The 27680-nt window shown below is 41.3% G+C and overlaps 1 protein-coding gene across 5 annotated transcripts in view; it reads left to right on the plus strand.

The window, feature by feature from the left end:
- The window catches only part of SREK1 (splicing regulatory glutamic acid and lysine rich protein 1), a 41805-nt gene extending 14409 nt beyond the window's left edge, over window positions 1–27396 (plus strand). For 2 of the 5 annotated variants that reach the window (XM_084833373.1, XM_084833377.1), the window contains exons 3-13: window positions 6274–6386; window positions 7103–7267; window positions 8599–8777; window positions 11946–12076; window positions 14389–14497; window positions 18023–18142; window positions 19275–19904; window positions 22679–22771; window positions 23058–23153; window positions 23774–23912; window positions 25314–27396. In XM_084833373.1, coding sequence (XP_084689499.1) covers window positions 6274–6386; window positions 7103–7267; window positions 8599–8777; window positions 11946–12076; window positions 14389–14497; window positions 18023–18142; window positions 19275–19904; window positions 22679–22771; window positions 23058–23153; window positions 23774–23912; window positions 25314–25463 — 1925 coding nt within the window. In that variant the 3' untranslated portion in view covers window positions 25464–27396. Of the gene's footprint in view, window positions 1–5884; window positions 6009–6273; window positions 6387–7102; window positions 7268–8598; window positions 8778–11945; window positions 12077–14388; window positions 14498–18022; window positions 18143–19274; window positions 19905–22678; window positions 22772–23057; window positions 23154–23773; window positions 23913–25313 lie in introns of all 5 variants that reach the window. The other 3 variants (XM_084833376.1, XM_084833378.1, XM_084833374.1) reach the window with 3 other exon arrangements.
- The last annotated feature ends 284 nt before the right edge of the window (window positions 27397–27680 follow it).

The raw sequence follows: 27680 nt of genomic DNA on the forward strand, positions 1-27680 counted from the left end.
CTTATTCCAATATGGTTGCAAAATGCTTAACGTACAAATTAAAAAAAACACTTGCAAGTCAGAGAGACTAAAAAGATGCATGTCCATGAATTGAACAATATCAAAATGCTGTTATTGCAATCTCGGGCAATAAGATGTTGTAATATCTAGTCAAGAATAAATTGAAATTATTTTGATTCATAGTGCTGATAATACTATAAATACAGTTTACAACTCTTAAGGTGGGTTTACATTGAAGAACATACATTTCACAATAATACATGTGAATGCAAATGAAGAGAAGGTTGAAATCACAGACAGCAGTGTAAGCTTCTTTTAAAAAAACCTTGTACAACTTCTTAAACAGCTTCTTAAATAGCACAGTGCAATTCTATACATGTCTACTCAAAAGTAAGCCCTTTGAGTTCAGTGGGCCTTACTACCAGGTGAGTGTGCATAGGATTGCAGCCTTAATTGTGATTGATATTCCACATAAGCAAGGAATTCCAAAGATGCAGGTTATTTTACAGAGGGACATCTTTATCAGGGTTCCTTAATTATGAGATTTATAAGACCATTGACAAGACTTTCAAATCGTTTGTTACAGTGGAAATGCATAGGTTATGTAGTAGTCAAACTCCACAGAACTGCATTTATCAAACTCAGCATCTTCCTTGAATTTCACTTGAACAAATGGGAAGCTGATGCAGGCTTCGGAGCATGGGTATAATGTGTTCTTTTTATCTACTTCTGCCCACTAATGGCTGGTCTCTGCTGGAAATGTTGTGGTATCTAATACTTCTGTTGCTGTGCTGCTCATTGTACAAAAACCAGGCACAACGAAAAATGGGGAGAGAGATTTCAAAAGCTTTTTGAAATAAGCCCAGCTTGTCTGTCAGGAATGATTCTCAGTATTGCATGGGAAGGGCTTCATTGGGCAATAAAATTGGTGTTCAGTGTATAACATTTACATACACTCTTCCATGACTATTCACATTACTAACCAACATTGTGACTTTGGATACAGTGGGCCAGTTCACACGTCATGATAAGCCACCATGAGTTAATTAACGCTTGGGGCTTTGAGATGCGCGGCAGCCACCATTTTGAATATGTAAGCCATGGCAGAGTTGTGCCATGGCTTGTCATGTCATGCAAACCTGGGTGTTGTGGGTTTTGAGGGTTATCCATGGGTTGTTCTAGGGTTATCGGAGCGTTGTTTAGCCCTGAAATAATCCACGATGCCCAGGTTCATACGACACAAGCCGTGGTGCAGCCCTGCTACGTATTCATATTCAAAATGGCGGCTGGCACACTTCTTGGAGCCCCACAGGTTAATTAGCCCATGTTCACTTATCGTGACATGCAAAGTGGTCCAGTGAAGCATTACATTATCAAAATGTGGCCCCTTTACCATTGTATGTGTATCTGAGTTTCTCTCTAATTTTGTTCTGGTTTGAGAGAGGGCAAGATTGAAATGTATCAGAGATGCCACCTTTAACCATCATTCTAAACTATGTCCACATTTTCTGGTAGATGGATTTTGACTATTAATTTGGTTTTGTATGTTTTCTCTGTGTGATATTTGTGCATTATTAGATGACTAGACTGGCCAAGGCAGACCTGTACACTTGCCTGAATTAGGCATTGTTTGCCATGCCACTAAACCTGCCGCCAAGTGACAACTTCATGGGGGAAATGAGAGCGGAGTCTGGCCTGCAGAAGATGGACGCCCTGTCTCTGTTTTTATTGTTTTATTTTTCTTTCTTTTCTCTTCTTTTTTTTTTAATTTTGTCCCTTTTTTGCTTTCTTTCATTTCTACCTGTGAACTGGTTCTTCAGTTCTGTAAAAATTGTGTTCCAAGAGTTCATTATTCATTTTAAATTTGACCCAGTGAAATCGTTCATAGATGGAATTCCATCTTTTCAGTAAGAGCTAAGCACCACCTTAGAGCCGATTTAGATTTTGTAATTAGATTAGATGCAATCCTTAACATGCATTATTGGATGTAAATGTCCATTGAAATCAATGGGAATGACTTCTGAGTAAACTTGGCTAGAACTGGGCTGCTTGACAAGTTAAGTGATCCATTTATTTTTATTAGCTCAAGGTATTACATATGTATAGCTTTGTCTGTACTACGCTTTGAAGAGTTCATTTCTCCTGAAATGCCCTTTGAAACTTCCTGTCTTTTTTTTTTCAAGCGTCTCTGACTCTTACTAAGCAAAGTTAAAGAACGTAGCAAGTCACTTGCCATGTAGAAAGACAATGGTCCCATTCACACACTGAGTTGTCTGGGAGTCACTTTCCCGTTGTATTTTCAGCTGCAGTATGTATGTGACTTCTACAACCATGTGGGAGAACTCCATGGGGAAGATGTTCCCACATGGCAGGGTGAATGTGTGAAGGGGGCCAGTGTTGTTTCAGGATTAGTAGGTTAATTGTATTTATTTATTTATTTATTTTTAAAATTATTAATTTCTGGAACAAATCTTGAAAATCTGAAGAACACTCAGAATAACTGTGAATTGACCTATGAATTATTGACCAGTATTTATTTTGTATACTGTCTTCTCTTTACTGTAGCATTCTATGGGAAGACGACAAGCACCACTAATTTTTCTCTTGCATCTTGACAATGATTACGGCATATTCTTTTAGATACAACAGACACATCATACAAGTGTTTTCGTTACCAAGTTTGAATATTTTCTGCAAAAACTTACCAAGAAAAATACCAACAGTTTTTTGTTACTTTTCTCTGTAGTAGAGATGAGAGAGATCAAATTGTCATCTCTTCCATCACAGTGCACACAATTGCGCGCTCTCTTTCTTAAAGTATTTTCATGTACTCTGAAACTTCTGGTAATTTTATGTGAGCAGATAGGGAATTATAGCAATAGACCTTCCTGAAGATACTGATTTTTCTAATGGCCCAACAATATTTGTACTAAAGCCACTTAATTTGAGGGGGGGGGGGGAAGGCATAAAGACAACCTCGAATGAGTGGTAAGACACTTGCCAGAGTTGTTAAATTCAAGAAGTAAACGATCAAAAGTAATTATAGTTATTCATCAGTTTAAAATGATTAGCCTAGCTCTGAATGAATGCCATGTGTGTGGTGTGCATGCACTCTTCATATCATTGCTTTTAAGAAGGTTATTTTAGTCATTGCCAGTGCTCAGTGTGTTGTACACAGGAAGGAGTCCAACCTAGATGAATGTCTTTTACAGGGATTGTAACTACTGCTGAAATAAGTTTTTATTGCTTGGGAGATTTATATCCCCTTTTTTATCATTGAGCTAAGAGAAGTATAGATATATTTTGCCAGGAACAAAATTAATTGTTTAAGTAAAATATTAGTTCATTACAGTAGTTGAGTATCTGCTGGGCCCTTTTTCTGGATGTTAGCTTATATTTAACAAACGTCTTTGAAGAGCAGAAATAGACTTTCGTTTAGTTTTGAAGGTGGGTCTTCAAAATTCTGCTTTTAAAAATAATAAAGAGTTGTGTGTTTTCTAGTAAAATATGCCCCGTTTGTGTTACACTAAATATTCCTACTCAGTGGCTATAACTGTAATAGTTTAGAAGAATAAATTAAGGCTTTACTTATAGGCCTAGTTTGCATGTAATGACACCCATGGGTAGTCATAGCTGTGTGGGAGAGAGCTAGCACACTGCCTTGCAACCATTCACCTTTCCTGCTTTGTTTCCGAATTACAAAACGATCCAGGACCTTTCCTGGGATGCTTGCTGTGACGTCGGAAACTGGAACTCTGGGTTGTTGAGGGAGAAACAACACAGAACTTTAACCCAACAACAAACCAAGGGTTAGAACTCAACAACCCGGAGTTCCAGGTTCAGGATGTTGAAGTAAACAACCATGGGGCATTCCTGGAGTGTTTTGTCATTGGGGAAACAAAGCAAAAGTGAGCATTCACAGGGCAGCGTGCTTGCTCCCCCACAGCCCTGACAACCCATGGGTTAAACAACCCATGGTTGTCGTTATGTATGAACTAGGCCATAGGATTGTGTCCGTCCACTGACTAAAGGCTCTTTGCTTCAGCAGAGGGTTCTGTGAGTGCAACAGGGGGAGAGGCTATTTTTGATTATTTTTCCACCTGCAGCACCCCACATCATCTCCCATGCAGTTCTGGTGTCCTCTTATCCTCTGAAGAGATTTTGGTGTAGTGTGGAGGTCTGCAGTGGGAAGGAGGAATCACCAAAAATTGACTACCTCCGTGTTCTACTGTCAGAAGCTTCCACTAGATCAAAAAAATTTCTGTCAGCGCAGAGGCATCAGTTAGATTCAGCCCATAGTAACTAAGCATGGAAGTCTGCAATCCTATACCGACTTACCTAGGAGCAAGTCCTGTTGAACTTAGTGGAACTTTCTTCTGAGTAGACATGTATAGGATTGCACTTGCGATTGCCTAAGTCTATTCTGTTTACCATTTACATTAGTGGCAGGATTTTTTAATCATTTTTTTAAATCATTTGATCTTGAGGCTTAACATCAAATTAGAACATTTCTGCACATAAATTCTTCTGAAATCATGTTCATACATAGCTGGGCCATAGTTTGGTACTTACATAGCTGGGTCTGCTATGGGTTTTTTCAGGCCAAAATCAGCGGCATTTGAACTATATCTGAATAAAAAGTTATTTCCATTAAAATATCTCTGTTGCTGTGTTACTGTTGTTTAGGTTTATTTTGCCATTGTATGCTTCAGAAACTCAAATTGTCTCAGGAGTTTGAATGCAGTGTAGGTCTTTGGGCAATGTCTAATACCACAAACATCTCACTTTTGATATGTAAACAACTTTCAAGAAGTTAATGCAGTGCTTTGAAAATTTGTCCTATCTTGTGTTTTTGTCTTGCTCTGGAAGATGAGAACTGTAGCATTAAAAGATGGGACAGAGAGCACATTAAAAAAAAATACAGAAACCATTTATATTTCTTTCTTTGAAAATACCATTAAAACACTAGATAAATTAGATTCTTCGTGAGGGCTGAATTGACTAGAACACTTGTAGTTATTTTGACAAGTAACACTTAGTGTTACTTCAGGCAAAGGTGACTCCTAGGCAAAGCGCTTTGCCATGTGCAGTTTATAATTTCTGGTCAGCCTTTCAGTGAAACCTTTCAGATCTGTGTGTGTTAGAATGTTTTACTCTTGGGCTTTCTTATGTCAAGCTGCTTAGGTAGAACCTGAAATCACAATAATTATCTCTTTTAGGACATCTTTGGGAAGGGCTGTTATGCTTAAAGTATGCTTTTAGTAAAGTGCAATACACTTAGTGGTCCACTACAGACATAATGCTTAACCCTGGTTAGTGCTAAAAAAATTTCGGATTAAGATCCCAAACATACAGTGAAACAATGGTTTATTGTACTGAGGTAAGCCTTGCCCGCAGAGGATATATAGAGAGAGATCAGCGAAACCTGCTTGTCACTTTGCAGTGCCTTAACTATGTTTACTTGGTGGAGAGGTAATATTTAACAGTGGTTTAGGCATTCAGACGTAATGCTTAATAATGGTTATGTCTGCATAGGGCCAGTGTGGTTGAGATATTTCAGTAAAGACTCCAGGTCACTTACTCCCTCTTAAAGTTAAGGAAGTTGGACCTTAATTAGGATCTCATTAAGTTGAAGAATCTAAGCTACAAATCAGTATGGTTCTAGGTTTCCTGTCTTGCTTGTTGTTCCAGTCTGACTGCGGGCAGTCATCTGGTAACATTTTTCACAGCCCTTTCAGCAGAAGAAGAGGGCAGATTTTGGTTAGCACACTCCTGTTTCCTCTTTTTTTTTTCCTTTTGACTGATTTGGTTATTTGCCATTTCTGGGGATTAAACTTTAAAAAATGTTCTTCTTTTCTGTATCTGATGTTCTGTGTGCTATTAGTGATGCAGCCAACACGAACGGTTGTCATGTGTAACACAACTTTCGATCACCGTGAAAACAACGTCCTGCGAAAGCGTCCATGCTTGATATCGTTTGGTTCATGAACATTAAGTTTCCAGTACAGGTGACCCATAGCTCAAAGTGTTAAATAATTGTCTACATTGTTCAGTTTTTAAAGTAAAAATCCGGTAATGAGATTGCTAGATTTGCTCACTTGTTGTTCCTAGTGGAGCAGGGGAAAAGGAAAACTTGAATTATTTTATTTTTTGTAAGGCTCTCGTAGATTGATTTTTTTCTTTACTATTTTTAAGTTGAAGGGTAATGGTAAATAGAAAAATAACATTTGAGAGGTGGCCTTACTTTTGGTAACAAAGACATTTGCTCTTCAGGTAAAATCCCAGATGAAGCCAAAGCCCTTTCTCTCTTGGCTCCTGCTCCTACAATGACAAGCCTGATTCCTGGTGGAGGGTTGCTTCCTATACCAACACCTCCTGTGAGTTCGGTAAGTAGAACTGAATTTAATAATGCTCCATAACAGAGGCTGCAATTTACTCAGTTGCATTTTCAGTACATGTTCTGCTACAATGATAGTCTTGACACATCCCAATTTGAAATGATCCAAAATACACAGTAGGGCAATATGTTTATTAGGACCAACCAAAACGTCTTTAAATAGTGAGCAAGTTTTAGACGTCACCAGAAATCTTTCATCTGGCTGGATGTTAAACAAAAGGGGACTGTGAAGCTTGGGGGGCTGTGGGGGAGAAAAACCCGTCATGAAGATAAAGCCATAATGTCTGCAGATTGGTTCAGTCTTAAAATGGATTGCGGGAGTTGTTGAACATTTTCAGTTAGATTAGTATTTGCTAGGTGCAAAACGTTCTGTGATTGAAAGGATTAATTGGCCATGCAATAATGCTTTTGCTAAGCATGAAAGAAGTCTCCTGTTCACATCACATGTTAGTGAGAGTGTACTTAACCTTTTCTCTGGTGCTTTCCTCTGAAGAATCTTGCCTTATTGGCCCAGTACATTGATTAAGATTGCTCGAGGTCACATCAAACTTTTTAAAGCATCAAGGTTTAGGATTGATGATAGGAGGTTTTTTAAGGCTTCCCAAATATAGTTGAGTGTTATACTTCTAAATTTCATTGTATCAGTCCCGAGTGGAAGGGGAACTTTTCATGCTTGCTTCTGTACAAACTATCCTCTGTTTTCAGATTGGCATTTCCCTTGGTCCACTGGGAGCTATTCCAGCAGCTGCGTTGGATCATAATATTACAGCCATTGGAGACATTCCCCAGCCACCCATTATGGGCAATGTGGATCCTTCTAAGATTGATGAAATTAGAAGGACTGTGTATGTGGGAAACTTGAATTCCCAGGTAAATGTCCCTGCTTCAGTGGGATGCATTAATAGAAAGTGTAGCTTCATGTTTCATGGCTTGGTGGCTCTAATCTTGACCAAATTAAAGGAACATCTACGACCTTGGGTTTTCCTGATGGTTGCGTGTGGAGGTTAGATTGTATACAGCTTCACCTTCCAGGAGTTGAAAAAAGGATTAGTTTTCTTCCCAACTTGTATAGTGTTATGCTCTACGAAACACCAGGGTTACAAGGTTCCTACCTAGACTGCTTATGGCAGGGGTGGGGAAATTTTTCAGCCCAAGAACCACATGCCCTCATGAGAAGGGACCTCCCAGGCATTGGCATGCCAGCATTGAGTGAAGCTAGTGCCAAGAATGGGCAGGGCCAGAACAACCACACATGCGCACTCTTTCTCATCCACACGTGCACTCATGTGCGTGCACACAGACACACGCTCCTCTGCAACTTGGGAGCGTGCAGTGCATGGAGAGGATTAAACTTTCTCTGCCCTGCCCTGCAGCAGTTGACACCAGTGGAGGCTTTTTCTGGAGGGGGGTTGCAGCACAGGAGGAGAGGGAAGCCTGTGGCTTTCTGGTATCCTGGAAAGCACAATGCATCTATGTGCACCCATTTCCGCAGGGAGGTTCTTACCTGGAAGTTCAATGCAGCCAGTTTCTGTGGCAGAAATTGGGAAGGCACATGGGTCTATGCAATGTTTTTCCTTTTTTAACTTGGGAGGAGGTTGCCCTCTAACCTTCTGCTACTTTCTATGTGGGGCCCTCAGCATAACACTAATCATCTGTTCCACTGGTGAATTACCAGAGACACTTTCACATAGTAATTTGTGTGCGTACAAGGCTCTTGTCTTTTTGGGGTAGTAATCCCAGACTAGAACTAGAATAGAGCAGGACATCTCAAACTTCTTTGTAAAGTCACATGCAGGAAAATATAAGAACAAAGCAGCAGCTAGCTCTGTCAATTGCACTGAGATGATGGGGCAGAAGGGCACAGCCAGTGACAGGGTTAGGCTATTCAGGCTTGACTGGTGGAGGAGAGAGAGATTTTTCCATGGAACTTCATTCCAGCCATTCCAAATGCCCCATGCCTCCAAGGAGTCTACCCAGTTTTTAAGAAAGACTGGACTACAGGTTACCTGTCTCCTGCTTTTAACATGGGTGACTCCAGTGTCAGGGATGGAGTTGTGACAGAAAGTAATGCGGCAGTGTGCATACATTCTGGAGAAAAGGCGCGTGCAGGACACCTGGAGTGTAACCAACAAATAGAGCCAGAGGACAGGGTTTTAAGTGTGTGTATTTACTTACACTCTGTGTGTTTCTCTTTATTTTAGACTACTACAGCTGATCAGCTGCTTGAGTTTTTTAAACAAGTTGGGGAAGTCAAGTTTGTGAGGATGGCGGGTGATGAGACGCAACCAACACGCTTTGCTTTTGTGGAATTTGCTGACCAAAATTCTGTACCTAGAGCCCTTGCCTTTAATGGCGTTGTGTTTGGAGACCGGCCACTGAAGTAAGAAACTACAAATACTATCAGATCAAAATAAATAACAGAAATTTTATGTGTAATTCAGCCCAGCTTGAGGAAAAGGAATGGGCAGGGAAGAGGAAAACAGGCAATTTCTGACACCAAATTTTAAAATTACTGATCTAGAGATGGACAAATAGCCTGACTTGGTATAAGACAGCTTATGCTGTTTCTTAGCCTCATCTGTAAAATGGGACAAAATCCCCTTCCTCATAGAGTTGCTAAGATACAAAGCATGAAACATGTAAGACATCCCACTTTTTTTTTTTAGCTGTTGCTTCTGTGCAAGGGCTTGTACCACAACAGCTCATGTGTATCCTGTGAAAGCTCTATCCTGTTTGCTATTTTAATCCTCCCCCCAGCTCCTGTGCTACAGCTATTGGCTCCTGCCCTGATCCAAAAAAGGATGTTTTGCGAAATCAGATAAAAATGGAGCCAACAAGCCACTTCTTACATCCTCATAATAATATTTGTACAACCCCTCAAGCTCCAGACATTGTAGAATACCCTGTCAGCAAGCTTACAATCTTTCTTTTTTATATATAAGAGGGAAGTGGGGAGAATAGTTGCTAAAAGCCATGGGCCAAAGCAGTGATTGGGGTGGGGGGTGGAAAATTTTCTAGTTCTTTATTTTTCTCTGGAAAATTTTCCATTTCATAAATTCATTAGTGAAAATGAATGGATGCCAACTGTAAATACAATATTAGGCAAGCTTGGCAGTTTCTCAGTTGTGATTAATCTTTTTCAGGTGAATATTCCTAGCAAGTATGTGAGAGAATACATAAATGTCACTGAAATACATATATTTCAGCTGGTTGGCCACTGTGTGAACAGAATGCTGGACTAGATGGACCCTTGGTCTGATCAAGCAGGGCCCGTCTTATGTTCTTATATGTCTCAGTGTGAAATAGAACTAATAGGTAGTAACAGTGTAGGTGCCCCAACAGCCTTTATCCAAGAGAGTGGAACTCTGTTGAAATAGATGAGTGGTTGTGAGCATATCATGCACAGTTCTTTCATTTGCTAAAATGTATCAGTGAGCCTGTTCGCACAACCACGGCAGGGGAAATAAGCCACGGTGGCTTATTTCCCCCACTGTGTGCCGGGGGCGGGGCGGGGGGGGGATAGAATCATCATTCTTGACAGCGCAGTTTGCTGTGTCAAGCAAACCCAGCAAGGGTTGACAACAGCCCATGGGTTCTGGGTGGCTTGTTAACCACAGCAACAAACCACCTTTGACAGGTTCACATGACACGGCAAGCTGCACCGACGAGAGTAATTACGCAAAGTCCTCTGGCACACACAGCAGGGGAAATAAGCTACCGTGGCTTATTCCCCTCCCCTCCCCCCCCCGTGATGGTATGAATTCAGTCAGTGTATCAACAATTTTCAGTACCTTTGTGTTTTTCTTAAGTTTAAACCATGTAAGGGGGAAGTGCATGCTATTGTCTTTACTTTTTTTACAAGTATTCTAATAAAAATTTATATATAATTTAACATTTAAATCACATAAAACGTGCTTTAATTTTCCCCTCAAATATTTCATATCGAATACTTGTGGTGCATTGGGATAAAAAATTAACATGGGGTACTTTTTTTAGCTTTGTTATTTACTGAGTACAAATAAACTAAACATGCTAAATTAGACCCCTCAGGGGCAACAGTGGGCAACTTGTGGCCCTCCAGAAGTTTTGGTCTAAAACTTTCATCACCTCTGCCACAAACAAAGTAACAGATTCATGAAATAAAGGTGCAATAAGTGGACAAACACCACAATAATCTGATATCAGTAATATCATAGTCTTGTAGTGTTTGTCCACTAAGGGCGCCATCCTATGGCCACTAAACAATGTCTAGACAGCCATAGGATTTTTCGGTTTCTGGGAACCGAGCTCGGGGCCAGCACTCGGAGATCAGTTCCCAGAAACCCGACTCCCCATCCCCTCCCCTGCCACCTCATAGGCAAGATAGCTTGTAAGGGCACCACAGAGCGGCCAAAGGGGGGCTTTCCTGGGGGAGGGGACTGCTGAAGAGCTGTTACGACGCTTCCTATGCGCCATTCCCCACTCCAAGGCTCCCTGGCTAGACAGCCAAAATTGGCCGTCTAGTTGTAAATGCAGGGTGGCCAGATCATGGAGGAGAAGATTTCCTCTGCCCACCCTGCTTTGGATAGTTGTCCACCTCCGAGTTCAGAGGCGGCCAACTGTCCCCGTAGGATTGCACCCTTATTGTTCTATAAGCTCCGGCCAGCATAGCCAATGGTGAGAGATGATGGGTGTTGTTGGCCAAAACATCTGGAGGACCACAAGTTGCCCCTCAGAAAATTTTCCAATGCAAACTGAAAATTTACCTAATTTGCACTGGAAAATTTTCCTATGCAAATGACTATGCAAGTTAACTTAATTTGCATGGGAAAATTTACCTGTTCAAACTTTTCCAGAAAGCCCACATCACTGGGCCAAAGCCAACATCAAATGAATATGAGAGAGCAATAGTGTGTTTCAAATGGAGAAGTAATAAACTAATAACATCTTGTTTGCTTTTCCAGTTGATGATAGAAGGTAAAAGCTGTGTGACATCCTTCATTACAAATATAAATCTGAGTTTATTAAAGCATTTTGTAGAAATTGTGCCCTTACTCTGGCTGTTATGTGAACAAACCCAGCCACTTGTACCCCTCTTTCAGATATTTTCCATATTGAAAAGCAAAGCAAAGGTGAAGTTTGCGAAATTATCCTCTTGGTGCAAAATGGAGCCAGGTGCTATACAATAGATACACTGAAAAGAACAAACTTTGCTTGCATGCAGGCTTATAGTCTAAAAAACACAAAAGACTGTGTGTGTGTGTGTGTGTGTGTGTGTGTGAGATAGAGGCAAAAGGAAGTGAAATGAAAAAGAACATTCTCCCCACTCCCCCCAGTTGAACAATGAAGAAAATAAGATAGCTTTTCAGTCATCCTTAAGTCGTAGCTGGAGTGTTTTGTAGTTTGGTTCAGGACTAACAGTATGAATCCTTGTGCTGGCCCCCAGTTCTTTGCTCGACTGTGCACTAAAAGGAATAGATGAAATATTTTGAGTATGAAGTGTTTATCTTTGATGTGTGTGTATGTGCAGCGATGAATACACTGGATTAAATCTGTTTGTTTAATTTAGAATAAATCACTCCAATAATGCAATAGTGAAGCCTCCTGAAATGACCCCACAAGCCGCTGCTAAGGAGTTGGAAGAAGTGATGAAGAGAGTACGGGAAGCCCAGTCTTTTATATCTGCTGCTATTGAGCCAGGTAGGATATTACTTGTATTGCAAGAAAGAAGGTTCTCTACTGGTGTGAATCCTGGTGTATATTAAGAAGAGCTTTTCTTTTTTTAGAAATAGGGACAGGCTATCCTGAACAACAGCCAGTGGACTAAATACTTCTGTGACGCATCAGTTTTGATGGCATCTAACTGATTTAGTCTCTGAGTAGTTTTTACAGTCAAGATGGTGCTGTTCAAGCATCTGATAGCACTGCTTTCTATTGTCAAAGTGCTGAATATAGTCCTTTTAATAGCCATTTAACAAATGTATGGGATCTTTTCCTTCGTTTCTTTCTCTTGTTGGCCAGTTCTTTCACCACCTGTACCCTTCTGTCCCTCTGGCTCCTGTCTCTTCCACTGTTCTTCCTCCAGACCTTTCAGCTCACTACAGGCTACGTTTCTTTTCTTTCTCGCCTTGCCTCTGGGCCCCCATCCCACTTCCCAGCCTCATTCACCTATATTCAGATGTAACATTCCTAGCCCAAAAAGCCATGGTTTGTTGGAATGGGAACAAGCAACAAGCTCATGTGCTATTTTCCCCACTCCCCTTTTGTGCCAGGCTTCAGAGGAGACTTCCCGGTTTGTTAAAACAGTTTCCTGTAATATCTGAACTAGGAAAGTCATATAATAACCATCTCATGTTTGTGAGCCCTTTGTGAAACTGGTAAGTGACTGATATCACAGAATGTTCATAAACATTCTAGCAGTTTCTGTGAAAACGAGGGACAGAGGCAGAGGTGTGGTTTAGATGTAATATTCCCTGGCCATCAAATTGTGGATTACAATCCTAGATTATAGGGAATGCTCAAAAACCAGGATTGCATACCACATTTTTCCACACCTGGGAACATTACATGTAAAATAGACCTCTGTCTCCATCCCTCTGCTTCACAGAAGCTGCTAGCATGTTCATAAAAATCTGCGATATTAATTATTTAGGGAGCAGCCCTATCGGGATAGGTGGCCACCTCTGAACTCAGAGGTCACTGCCTATCCAGTGCAGGACAGGCGGAGCGTGCAGATCTCCTCCGCACTCCAGCTGCCCTGCATCCATGGTTAGATGGGGACTTCAGAGGAAGGGGACACGCATAGGAGGCATCGTACCTGCACGTCCGTACTCCCCGTCCCTGGGAACTCCCCCTTTTGCCCCACTCTGCGCTGCTCATCTGAGTGCGGAGCCCGGGGACAATCCGTGCTGCCTACAAGGCAGCAGGGGATGGGGAGGGGAGGTGGTTTTCCAGGAACCGACCTTGGAGCATGGGCTGGAAACCGAACAATTCTATAGCTGTCTAACCGCCATCTAGCGGCTATAGGATTGCGCCGTTAGCCAGTTTCAGAAGACGGCTCACTGACAAGAGCAGAACATTACATCTAATGAAAACTGCTGAAATAATTAGCTTGTTTATTATTTTTATTGTAATTTATAAACTAAAGAAAATAAATAGCCCTAAATTTAGTGTGCAGTTTTTTTAGCTACCTTACAAAGAAACTGGGACTTCTGCATCTTTGATTTGTTTTTCTTGTTGTAAAAAGTGTGTGATAATTTTAAAAACAAAGAACACCTTCCAAATTCAGACATGTCTGTTACTGTGTAAGGTGAAAATGCAGTTGGTGCTCTTCCTTGCTCTTAACTGGCTAAAGTTCATCTAATCACTCTAAACTTGACAAATACATTTCATGTGAAAATCAGTGACCTTAAACTTAGCCATCATTTGACTAACTTTGGAAAGAACTGGTGGTGGAGGAGGAGGAGGAGGAATCAATCTACTACTTCATGTAGTAATTACATATAAATACATTACTGAAACTGTTTGTCAAATGGATTTTGCAGGGGGCTGGGGGCGGAATCTATTTTCCTGGCCACAGTTATGGTCAAACCAATTCCCTAACTTTTTAGCGTTGTACACTAATAGTGCTTTGACAATAAAATACAGTGCTAAGTATGTGCATTTCTGCATAGCTTTTCAAATTGCTATCTCGGAACTTGTGTTTTTTCTCTGAAGTCAGTTTTACCAAACATGTTTTAATCTTGTGCATTGTGGCAGCAACATAAATCCCATTCCTTATTTAGCTAGCTGTTTATAATTATCTGGTTTATGTGTACTGCTGCAGGATGGCTGCACTCAACGAATATATGCAATGACTTTCTTGGATGTTTCTGAAGGATTTTTGCAAAGAAGGAAGATGTGCAGAGAGTAGGCCCCTTGCAATATATGTGGTACATTCCACTTGTGCCAGATTGTTAGCTGGGATCTTTAAATATTCTGAGCTTACACTGCAAAGTCGTTTTTTCTCTCAGAGTCTGGAAAGAGCAGTGAAAGAAAAGCTGGTCGATCGCGCTCCCATTCACGTTCAGAATCCAGATCTAGTTCAAAATCTCGAAGGAAAAGATCGCACTCAAAACGCAGGTAATATTCTCATGTGTAAAACATCTGAAAGCAGTAATTGAACTGTTCTTTCTGTGTTGTAAAACAGGTTTCTTGGGGATGGTTGGCTATTGACATTTAGATTCTGTTGGTAGACAAGGAAAATGAAAGAAATATTTGCTATTGAATGTGGATATATTTGTCAAGGCCAGATGTCAGCCATGCGGAAACATGTCGGAAAAACAAATGCAGCTGAATCCTGGGTCTATAAATCTACTTGCATCGCCAGCATCAAGTGCCCTTCCCCAGTTTGGCAAGTGTGCCTGTGCTTCCACCAAAAACACTTGCTTTTGGAAAACTACCTCTCCTCCCCCCGCCTCCGGTGGAGAAAAGAGGAGGTGTGTTCTCCTGAAAGTTGGTCTCTTGTAAAAAGCATCAGCAGTGCATCACTGCTGCTTTCTCCAAAAACCCAACAGGGAAGAGAGAGAAATCCCACACGCCCTTCCTTCCCCATAGAACAGATAGTCTCTTTACCTTCCTATTTAAGTTTTACAGGTCATATAGGTGCTCCTGGCACTTTCTGTAGAAGCCCAGCTTGCAGGAGAAAAAACACCTCTCTTTTTCTTTCATGGAGAACAGGACAGAAAGAGGTATTTTCTCTCTCTTGAGTTGTGTTTTCGCAGAAAGTGCCAGCCATGCATTGCTGCTTTCAAAAATCTTTCAAAAATCAAACGGGAAAGGAACGAAAAGGAAAGGTGGTTTCTGTCCCACAGGTTGGGTTTTTTCAAAGAAAAGAAAAAAGATTAATGACTTGGAGGAGGAGGTGCAGGGAATGCTGATCAGATTTGCAGATGACACAGAATTGGACGGGATAGCTAATACCCCAGAAGACAGAAACAAAATTCAAAGTGATCTTGATAGGCTGGAGCACTGGGCAGAAAACAACAGAATGAAATTTAATAGGGATAAATGCCAAGTTCTGCACCTAGGAAAAAGAAACCAAATGCACAGTTACAAGATGGGGATGTGTGGCTCAACAACACTACAAGCGAGAAGGATCTTGGAATTGTTGTCGATCACAAGCTGAATATGAGCCAGCAATGTGATGTGGCTGCAAAAAAGGCAAATGCTCTTTTGGGCTGCATTAATAGAAGCATAGTTTCCAAATCCCGGGAAGTACTAGTTCCCCTCTACTCAGCACTGGTTAGGCCTCATTGAGTACTGTGTCCAGTTCTGGGCACCACACTTTAAGAAGGAGGCAGACAAACTGGAGAGGGTTCAGAGGAGGGCAGTGAAGATGATCAGGGGACTGGAAACAAAACCCTATGAAGAGAGACGGAAAGAGCTGGGCATGTTTAGCCTTGAGAAGAGAAGACTGAGGGGAGATACGATAGCGCTCTTCAAGTACTTGAAAGGTTGTCACAGAAAGGAAGGCCAGGATCTCTTCTCGATCATCCCAGTGTACAGGACACAGAATAATGGGCTCACATTATAGGAAGTCAGATTCCAGCTGAACATCAGGAAAAACTTCCTGACTGTAAGAGCAATACGACAATGGAACCAATTTCCTAGGGAGGTGGTGGGCTCTCCCACACTGGAGGCATTCAAGATGAGGCTGGACAGCCATCTGTCAGGGATGCTCTGACTTGGATTCCTGCATTGAGCAGGGGATTGGACTCGATGGTCTTATAGGCCCCTTCCAACCCTACTATTCTATGATTCTACGATAAAACGTTTTGACAGTTGCTGGTGCTTGATGCAGAATTCTAGTGGGAAGAGAGAAATTATCCCTTCTTTTCTCCACAGAGTGGGGCGGGGGGAGAAGAAGTGGTTTCTCATATCCCACTGGGCTTTTGTCGAAAGCATCAGCAGTGCGTTGCTGCTGCTGCTTCCTGCAAAAGCCCAACTTGCAGGTGCGATGCCACCTTTTCTTTCCTTCCCCCATGCAGGGAAGAAAAGTGTCATAAAACAACAAGCCAGAAGCCCTGGTTTGGACAACACGCCAAGCAAAGTGGGAGCGAACGGGCTGCATGCACTATATACAGCCTGTTTATGATAAGGCAGGAATGCAGTCACTGTTTAATACTAATTCTCAAGTCACACTGTATTGTTTTTACATTTGGTGGACATCCATTTCATTACATCAGTCCTTGCTTACCTTTTACATTGTTTTGTTTTTGTTGCCTCTTAGCTTTATAGGCTTCTTCTTTAAGCCCCACCCCCTGTCCCAAAATTTCAAATCCTCTGAGGTGACTATCAGACTATTCAGTGGAAAGTTGTGAAGTTTTAAGTACAGAGGTCCTAATAAGGAATGGGAATACGCATAATTTAAAATGGGTCTGTTGTCTAGAGTGTGCAATCCCAATCGTTTGTTTCCCATTCGCAGTGCCAGGACTGGTACGTGTTTTTTACCTGTATTTTATATCTTTATTCCTGTGGCCAATAGAATAAAAATACACAATTTCACAGTGCAAGGAAACTAGAATAAGTGCTTGATTGGCATTCTGAATAGTATATCTGACAAAGTAGATGACAGTTTGGAATACCTCAGCGGAACAACTGTGTTACTTCTGTTGGGTAGCTTGTGATGGTATAGTCTGTAACCAGAAATATGAATTTGGTTTGTGGGAACTCGCAATATGACATTGTCCCCATTACGAATCTGCAGTGTGCACACCAGATCCAGTTTTGTCAAATGGGTATTAAAGTAAAGAGGAGCACTAAGGAAGAATCTGAATGTGTACAGTGTAATTGTTTTGCAGAGGTATATTTCATACATGGTTTCTTCTGCAGAAGAATGTTGGTCGAGCCACAAAAGTGATTTTGTAGCCTCTTAGCAAGTGGGTATTTTTCTGCAGATGAAAAATAGCAATTAGCCTGTTGTGATGAATTTTACAGTTTGCTGATGATATACATTAGAAAGTTCAGGGAGCTTACTAAAGAAAAAAAGGGAATGTATTTCTTATCATGACCTTCATTCACTGTGGGCCAGTTCACATGCTTACCCATCTGGATAAGACTCATCTCCAGGATGGAGTGGGCAGGTCCACTCTCCATCATAGATATGATATAATACATGTATCACAGAAACTCTATGTGAATGTTTGTATGCATGGAAACAAACTTCGCAAGATCCTTCTCCCTCAAGAAAGTTGGGGGGAGGTAGGGAAAGAAGGGGGCTTCCTCCTGGAATGCTTGCAACATACGTTACTACTATAAGTAATGCTAGTATAAGCAATCCCTATGCACATCATTTTGCTATTAGTGTGATTTTGAAAGTCTTCCTTTTAGCCCATGTTATAACTGAATGAGCTAAGATTTTATCAGCTTTGTTGGCTTTCTCAAAATAATTAGGTTTCGGTTACCTTCAGCTTGGAACCTGCTTTTGAATTGTATTCCCTACTCTTATATGCCCTCTAAATAATTCATTTGTGCTGCTTTAACAAAAACCTGTAAAGTAGTTTGGGCCACAGATTACAAATTATAATTTATAAGAGACGATTTAGAAATAGACTTGGTCAGTCAATATAGTATACAGCATTTGTCTTCTACTATTACACACTACAGGAGTAGATCCCGTGACAGATCACGCTCTAGTCAGAAGGACAGGCTCAGGTCCAGAAGTCCACTCAAAAAGCGCTCGAAATCTAAAGAACGACGGAGATCAAGAAGCCGTTCGCCTTCTCGGTGAGATTCCTATGGTTAAGCTCTTGTTTTCTTACAGCTGTAGTCAGGCATTGAGCGACTTCAGACAAAAACAGGAATATTGGATGTAGGGCTGCAATGTAACAGTAGAGTCATGGTTGGGTTGCAACCCAGATACATTTTTCATTCCTTTATCTTAACAAATGGCTTTCATCATAATGTGAGGACAGTTAGCTTAATGACAGCCTTACTTTACTAGACTTACTACCTCTCTTCTAGATGCTGTTTTGTAATGCCCTAAGTTCCTGCTGCAAGCCCCTCTGAACCCCTTAACTTGACTTTGGTGCTTAGATTGTAATTGTCAGGGTTGCCTCTGAGCATATAGAATGTCAGAGCAGTTCAGATTCTGAGGAAGAGCTGCAACACATGGGGGAGGAACTTTCCCAGGCTTCAGAGGCACAGCTGGATGGAGAGGCCCTCCCTTCACACATCCCTGTGAGTGATAGCGAACAAGGGGAGGCGAGGGAAGGACAGCCTGAACTCTTAGGCGCAAGGTGCAGGCACAAGCGGGAAATCGCAGGGGCTGAACTTGGGCGCTCTGCCCAATTGGCTGTCAGAATTCCCCTTTTGTCCTGCTGAGAACCCCAATAGCCAAATCAACACTCAGACAAGAGGCCGCATTTCCAAGGCTTTAATTCAGTTTACCCTAATGAGGCATACAGATGCAAATTGCTAGAGACTCACAGACTACAAAGGAAAAGCCTTCAAGGAGTTCAAAGGGGAGCTATGAAAGTTGGTCTCTGTTTGGGAAAAAGGCGATGGGAGGGGAAGCTCTCCCCCTCTCCTGTGACACCACTAGGCGCAGCTGTTGACGCCGAGCCAATCGAGCAGAGCGCCTAAGTTCAGCCCCTGCGATTTCCCGCTTGTGCCTGCGCCTTGCACCTAAGAGTTCAGGTTGTCCTTCCCTTGCCTCCCCCTGTTCGCTATCACTCACAGGGCTGCGTGAAGGGAGGGCCTCTCTGTTCCGCTGTGCCTCTGAAGCCTGGGAAAGTTCCTCCCCCACATGTTGCAGCTCTTCCTCAGAATCTGAACTGCTCTGACACTCTATATGGTCAGAGGCAACCCTGACAGTAATGAATGCAGAATGAGTTAAATTAATGTTTTCTTTTCACAGAGAGAAGAGGAAGGAAAGCAAAGAGAGAATCAGAGAAAAAGAGAAGATCAGAGAGAAAGACAGAGAGAAAGAAAAAGAGAAGGATCGGGACAGGGACAAGGACAAAGATAAAGATAAAGACAAAGACAGGGGTAGGGACAAGGAGAGGGGCAGAGAGAGAGAGAGAGACAAGGAGAGGACCAAGGATCGAGATAAGGATCGAGATAAGGGTCGAGACAAGGATCGAGTGAAAGACAAGGATAAGGATAGAGAGAGGGACAGAGAGAAGGAGAAAGACAGAGAGAAGGAGAAAGTGGCAGATATAGAAAAAGACAAGGCAGAGGATCTTGACAGAGAAGGGGAAAAGGGCAAAGAGCGGGAGAAGGAGGGAGGCAAGGAGAAGGATGACAAAGAACAGGTGAAGGGAAAAGAGGAGGACAAAGAGAAAGACCAGGAGAAAGAAAAAGAGGGGGAGAAAAAGGGTGAAAAAGAAAGGGACAAGGACAAGGAAGGAGAGAAGGCAAAAGATAAGGATAAGGAGAGGGAACGAGAGAGAGAGAAAGAGAGAGATGAAAAGAAGAAGAAGGAGAAGAGATCCAGGACACCCCCAAGAAGCTACAGTTCCTCAAGAAGATCTCGTAGTTCCAGCAGGTTTGTTCTTCTTTCTAATTTTGTTATGTTTCCTAGATGTATTGCTTCTTTTTGTTTTGTTTTTTCATTTTAAAACATAGTCGAAGCAGTATACAAACAATCATCTCATTAGTATTGCATGGAGGCAAATCTTGATGGTTACTAAAGCCTTAATAAGAATTGTTTGATATCAGATAATAAATTATCAAAAAAAAAAGTAGAAAATTGAGGTGATTAGAGAAAGATGGATTGAAACCTGCTGTACTTGGCAACCTCACAAAGTTTGGGGAAGCCACATTGCACTCACAGAGTGTTGGGCCATTTCACACATGACTGCTATACTAGGCTCTCCTAAAGGGGCTATTTGTGTAAACCAGGATTAGTAATTTATCAGTCCAAGGACTGGTTCGCACACATCACAGCAGTCCCAAGAGTTATTTTGGGAACACACGGCACCTCCAAAATTCACAGAAATCACAGGAGACATAGCAGTCCACGTGAAGATACTGGCTCACGGACATTGTGTCCATGCAGGAGTGGCCTGGTGCAGAATCCTCACATTTTGAAGACCATTGCTGCCTTGACTTTCGAATCAGCCCTTAATATTGAAAGTTATTGGTTTTAACCATACAATATTGGTTTTAACCGTACAAAGAAAACAGTGGTTTTTTCTTTAATTCATGCTGCACCCTATACTGTGTTGACCTTGAGAATCCTTTTTGGTGCTTATGAATGTCTGTGAGTGTTAGGCAGAAGTGTTTTGAAAGTCAGTAACATACTTATGCAACCCTTAAAAGAGAGTTTTTAAGGAAAATGAAAAGGGGAATCTACTAGAAATTCAGAAACAAGAGAGATAGTTAATTCCTTCACTGTTATTTAGGATCATACGGAGAATATGTACTACAATACATCAAAGAAATGCAAGAGATTCAGATAAATGGCAAAATTGGAATGGGGGGGCAATATGCCAGATATTGCAGATAACGTTGGTGAACTTGTCTGGGAAATAATGTAATTTTATTGAGAACAGGGCCAGCACAAGACCTGAGCCAGAAGGACACGCTGCTGCCAGGGTTGGGGGATAGAGTGCAAGCTGTACTTGGGTGTGTGTGCAAGCCCCTGCCTTCCCCCTCAAGCACACAGGCAGTCTCTAGGGCCGCCTCTCTACCATGACTCGCTCTCAGGAAGAACCCCTCAGAGTGAGGCAATTGGTGCAGGCAGGCTCTGTGAAGAGCTGTGTCGGGAAGCTGCTGGCACAACTCCCCAGGCAGCCTACCTGCCCAATGTGTCACTCCATGAGGTCCTCAGTGCAAGGCATTGGGTGGGCAGAGTTACAGAGAGCCACACCAGATGTTTTATTGCTGCAGCCTATGTTGCAGTAGGGGAGTGGCCAGTATGTCTCTCCAGAGCGGCCACCCACTTATGCCTTACTCAGAGTGAGGCATAAGGCAGGTGGTAGTGGCAGCTGCTCCAGAGAGCTGCAATGACTGCTTTCCTGCTGCAGCATTTGCCTCAGCAAGAGAGTGGCCAGCAGGGCTCTCCAGACCGGTTGGCCACCCTGTGCCTCAATTTGAGAGGGACTCACAGCACTCCCAGTTGCGGGTCACGTGGGATCTGCTCCTCTTCCAGATCTGCTGCCTAAGGCGGGGGATTCACCCCGCCTCATGGGTGGACCAGCTCTGATTGAGAACATACTATTATCATTTAAGGCAAAATAACTTTATGTTGATCTTTAACAAATGTACGTGATAAACTGAGTTTGAATTTGATTTTGTATTACAATACTACTGCCAGAATAAGCAGGTTTTTCCTCTGAGTTGACTAGTATTTTATGAACACTCTCTGCTTAATATATTACAGAAATTTAGCTGCTGCAAATCGGTATCTGCTTAAGACAGATTCTGTAACATTTTATTAAGCTTATTAATTTATTACCATATGCATCTATTGGTTAAACAGTGAAGGATTCTCAAATTAAGTCATACAGTAGGCTGGTTCACATGACACGGCCGGCTCACCTTGGGTTATTCAACCCACGATGAGCTGTGGCATATGCTGGGTGTGTGCGGGCGTCATTTTAAATATGCAACTCTGAGTGGGAGGTCCCCATGGTGTGCAAACCATGTTTTAGGGTTATTTGACCGTTGTCTAACGGTCAACAACCCCTGCTGCCTGGGTTAAATGGTTAGCCAGGCACCCCGAGGTATCATGCACAAATGGTGCCCAGAGATGCCCAGCACAATGTGCTGCACATAAATTAACACTACTGTGGGCTGTCGTGACATGCGAACAGGCCCATAGTGTCAGGGTAGCAGCATCCTGTTCGTGGCAATGGCTGATAAAATGGAGTCATAGCAATTAAGGTTGCAATCCTACACATACTTTCCTAGGAGTAAGTTCCACTGAACTCAATGAGGTTTATGTCTAAGTAGACATGCATAGGATTGCAGTTACGTTCTGCAGCCAAAAGATACAACAGGAAGACAGAAATAATATGATGTTTATTTTTATTATTTTCTTTTGATCATGGCATGCTCCCAAAATTTTGTTCTAAGCTACAGTTCTGTTACTGCTAGTCTAATGCAGTATAAATGAATGATTATTTTTATTGACTAGTCACCAAGCCCATTGCAATTTCAACATTAAAAACATAGGATAGCAGCTTACAGGGGAATAAAAGATTGTGCATATTGCCAGGTCATTGTAGAGTTTGTTTTGGGTTAGACAACTCTTATCAAAGCCTAATCCTAGGTCTCCTCTCTTGATTATCATTCCATAAATTTCCGATGTTCAAGGGTGAGCGCTCTTGCTTATGTATCCAAAACACCACTGCCTGTGCACAAGAGAGAGATAGCAGCAGGCTTGGGGGGAACCCAAGGTTCGCAGAGGTACATCTTTTTATTTTTTAGAAAAAGCCCTAATGGGGCAGGGGGAGGCAGAACAGCCCAGCAAGGACTGAGCATGCTTCGTGGCCATGGAATTCTGAACCACTTGAGGGGGAATGGTGGGGGCAGGGGGAATGGAATGGAGGATCGGGGCAGGTGACATGTCTGGCTGACTGACTGAAACACTGACCAGGGGAATTCCACACAGCAACATGTTGTGGCAGGTCCCAATCTTGATATTAATAAGTGCGATTGGATTTAGCTAATCTGTATTGTATGAATCCTACAGAGATAGACGGAAGAGGAAGAGTCGGAGTCCCTCAAAGTCTCCCAGACCATCCAAAATCACAAAGAAGAAATCTTCCCGGTCTCCGTCACCAAGGAGGCGAGTACATTTATTTGCTAAGTCCTTAGAATATCCAGGTTCTCTCCCGGTGCACTCCTCATCCAAACTAATAGCCGTTTGACTAGTATGAGTAGAAATAGTAGCAACAAAAGGGGGGGGGGGAAGAAATAGAAAACTAAATGTTGACACAGCAATCAAAATCACAAGAAACTGCTTTCTGCTAGCTTTTATTTTTGAGATCTTTTCATTTTTATTGTGCTCTTTTATGGTGATTTTTATCTGGCACCCATTTGATTTTATTGTTTTAAAGTGTTTGATGAATACATTTTTTTAAAGAAATGAAATAATAAACAAGGGGATCTTAATTTTTTTATATAGTTAACCCTGTACGGTATCAATGAGTTGGATCCAGGATTCTGTTCACATGCTGTACCTCATGCATTCAGCAATGCGCAAGGGCAAAGGGACTCTGCCTATTGGCCGTTCCTTCCCACTAGCAATACATTCACTGACTACCTGTCCCCCCCTTCACAGCTGCACATTCAGAGTTCGTGTGAAAGGGCCCCTCTGTGCATATAGTGAATGCATGAGGGGGCAACATGAACAGGCTGCATATTATCATCATAACTACAACTACATAATCCTTGCTTTTGAAACAGAAATAAGAAAGACAAAAAGACTGAGAAGGAGAGAGACTTGAGTAATGATAGAAGAGAGAGGGAGAGGTCTACCTCCAAGAAAAAGAGTAGCAAAGACAAAGATGTTAAAGAGAAATCTGATAAAACCACGACTTTCAAGGTAAGCCACTCTGAGTGCGCAAACAAACAAGGGCTGTGGAGTGGGGTGGGCATACCTCATGCATTTCTTCCCAGGAGGGGCAGATATGTGGCATCGTCCTTATGTCATGGAATGCCTCTCAAATGCTTCGCACTTCTCAGAGCATCTTAATCAAAACAAGCAGGAGAAAAGGCTGGAGGAAATGTAGATTACAATGCAGTTGATGAATGCTAGTAAGTAGACAGATGCGCATACCATTTCAGTATGAAATTAGATGGCATCAGGTTGGTGTTGGAGCAAAACATCAGACAGCAGCTCCCTACGTGCACTGTCAGCTTTGAAGGCTAGTGCTTAGCAGAGATCTGTCTACAAGAAATCTTAAAAGTGGCACAGAGGGCTGGGGAAGCAGACCCTACCCATTGCTCTGAGATTAGCTGTAATGCTCAAATTAAACAGGGGCTCACACAAATTGTGTGCTCTTCCTTTGGTGAAGCTCCTTGTTGTAGAGAACTACAGCACCTGTTTCTTGCTTGGAGTTTTTGACTGAGATACAACTTTGGGCATTTTCAGTGGAATCTGATTTTGTTTTTTAATTGATAAATCCCAGTGCCATATCACAAACTGCTTTTGAAACAGTTTTGGAAGGGGGGCTGGTGAAACAAGGCTCTACTGAGCTCACAGAATTAGTTGTGCAGTTGTTAACTAGGCTGTAATATTTTAGTTTGAGAGGACACATTTAGCTGTGAGTTTAATATTGAGTTTTTGTAAGAGTGGTGGCCCATTACCAATGGTGGGCCATCTGTAGAATGTTTTTCCCAGCAAAGAGAGAAGCCCAATCCTTTTTAATTTCAGGAGGCTGGGTGAAACAGTTGTATTTGCACAGGTATTTGGGACTTGATGTATTTTCTGACATTTTGGTGATGGTAATAGTAGATAGAGTTAAATATTTATTGTAGGTAGTCCACTGGTAATGGGCTAGTGGTAAACCACAGGAATAAAGGAAATGTGTTCAAGTACTTACGGCAATGGTAGGTCATTTGGACCGGAACTAATTTATTTTAAATGGTGACCTTTTCAACAAAAAAAGAGTCTCATGAAATTCCCTAACAGTAGATTAACTTTTGGGATTTCATTTTTATGAATTATAATGTTCACAGGGCAAATTTTGAAACAATTTATAAATTCAAAAATTAGTAAGATGTTTCCAGTCTTTTCCTACATAGTTGTGGTTTGGGGAAGGCTTTTAGATCTTAGTCCTTTTTTGCATGACTATCTTCTAAACATAATTAGCTGCTACAGTCAAAATCATATGTCAAACATATTAATATATCTGGTTTGTCAATATATTATTTGCCTTTGCATACTTTTCTTGCAGTGCACTTTTTATATCACAATTCTTTACATTTTTAAATATTTGTGTAGGATAAAGATTTGAGTAAAGAGAATCTGAATTCTGAAATTGATAAAGCAGAGAAGGAAGATACAGCTCTTGTAGAAGAAGTCAAACTACAGCAAAATGGAAACTGTCAACCAAATGAAGAAAACATCTCAGTTAAAACGGAAGATGTATAGAGTACTGAATGGACTTCTCACCCAACTGTGGAAAGAAATACAAAGCTTTTCCTCCCATCCCCCACAATCCACCAAAAGAGGATAAAAACAATCAACCGGACATGGCGTATTGTGCTAGAAGCTCTTCCGGTTCTTGTGGTGGTTTGGTCATCGTGAAGACAAGCAAGAAGCAGGACTGATCAATAGGATACGCTTTGACAAAAGCCAACAGCATAGATCTGTTCATCTGAAGGAATCTGTTTTTCTGTGATGATAAGATTGGCCTACAGCTGTTACAAATAAGTGGATGTAATCTGTACTACCCAGACAAACTGCTGGGGATGCATTGGAAGTTAAAATATTGGTAGCCCAATGAATCGTATGTTTTGCTTTATGGGTTTTTAAACTAAACTCCATGTGATATGTTTTGATGATGTGCTTGAAAATGGTGCAGAAATAACATGCTTCCCTTGTTGTTGTAAATGACAGTGATGAAAAGTTCTAACCTAACACAGTTTTACAGTTGTTGTGTTTATGCCCACAAAGGCAAGTGGAGATTCTTTCCTTTGTTGCTTGTGACTTTCTTTTTATATTTTTAAGTAATTTCCTTATAAATAAGTCTAAAATCTTTCTCTTACTAGTAGTTGATCAATGCATGCTAATGTTCTGATTCTAGAAAGAACAGTCATGTTTATACTGGATTTCCATTCTTCCAACTGTAAGCACATCTATGTAGTGAATTCCAAACAAATGGCTTTGTTTTGAGCTATATTGCAGTGTGCCCAGTCACCTGCAAATAGGACAGATACCCGTGGCAAGAATAAATGTTTTGCTTTTGAACTGGGATGTGGGAGCACAAGCTGATGCTTTAGTGCCTTCTTTGAAACACAGAATAGTGATTTCTAAAAATCTATGTGCTTTTAAATCCCCTCTGCTGAATTCTCGATCTTTTAGATGATTCTATCACACTAATAGGCAAGCATTTGAGAGATCTCAGCCTTATTTGATAACAGGTTGAAGATCTCTTTAAATGAAAAAAGGCTCATAGCTAAAATCGCTGTTCAAGGATGAGCATAAGGTAGGATTACCCTAATCTACAGTTCAGTTAGTCTATAAATTACTGGGCTGTATGCCAAGTCAATTAGTTGAACTGCTCTAAATAAAAGCAGTTGATCTTGACTGGGTTGTGGACTGGGCTGAATATGTAACGTTGAAATCAAATGTTCCCTTTAAACATTTATGCTCCTTTGGACATCCTCAAGAGTTTATTTCTAACACTGGTTATATAACATGACAGGAACAGCTTGCAAGTTCTCCTTGGAAAAGAAGTAATCGCACAAATTTCTATCTACTTGTTGGGAAATAGTTTGTAAGAGAACAGTACATGACAAATGCAACTCCTCTGAATTTATTTCAGCATTGTAAGTCTGAAAGGAATTGTATACTAAAATCAAGAACTATTTGAGTATAACATAATACAATCAAATTGCCTTACCTCACAGGAAAGAGTTATGAAAAAGCCAGGTAAGCATAGTAGCTTTCAATTTGTGTTCTCGAAATTGCAGTTAATAGACATGTAAACATTTTATGGTAAATGGAAAAATTGAATCGCACAGTTGTGATGAAGCCCATTGATTGTGATACTGCTTTAACAGCCCATTGTCTTTTGTTTTAGTCTAAAGGGTCCCCCCCTTCCTTTTGGCTTCTGTGAATGCTTTACCATGTAAAGTATGGACAGTACTTTTTGTGATGTTTAAGCCACATGCAGTTGGCTAGCAAACAGCTTATTCTGATAAAGTAGTGACAAATCTCATATGCTTCTTGAAGGACTGTGAAAGATTGTGTCTTGGAACAGCAGCTGTCATATTTATGATGTGTAAGTAGCATAGAGCAAAGATTGTATACTTGTTATCTTTGGTACCATCACTAATAAAATTAAGTATTTTAGAGCGAAGGAATTTTTGTTCACTCTTTAAAGGAATGCTTGAAAGTCATTAATTATGTACTAGGGGTGCTGGTATTTTCATGGTATATGGCTGCTTTGGATTTACATTGATGCATAGCAAGAGAGGTAAAGGACTTTGGAATACTGAAGAATAAGGGTGTGTGCATATGTGAGAAACTAGTGATGTATCAGCATAAAGTAATGGTCAATATTTAGCATTCATACAGCTTATTTCAAGTTATCTTAGTGCTTCACATACATTGTCAAGGCTGCTGTTCCCCCAGTTTGCAAAT

The sequence above is a fragment of the Heloderma suspectum genome, chromosome 2, assembly GCF_057233095.1.
Source record: "Heloderma suspectum isolate Gila_16-S chromosome 2, 16-S_ref, whole genome shotgun sequence".
In the NCBI taxonomy this organism is placed as follows: Eukaryota; Metazoa; Chordata; class Lepidosauria; order Squamata; family Helodermatidae; genus Heloderma; species Heloderma suspectum.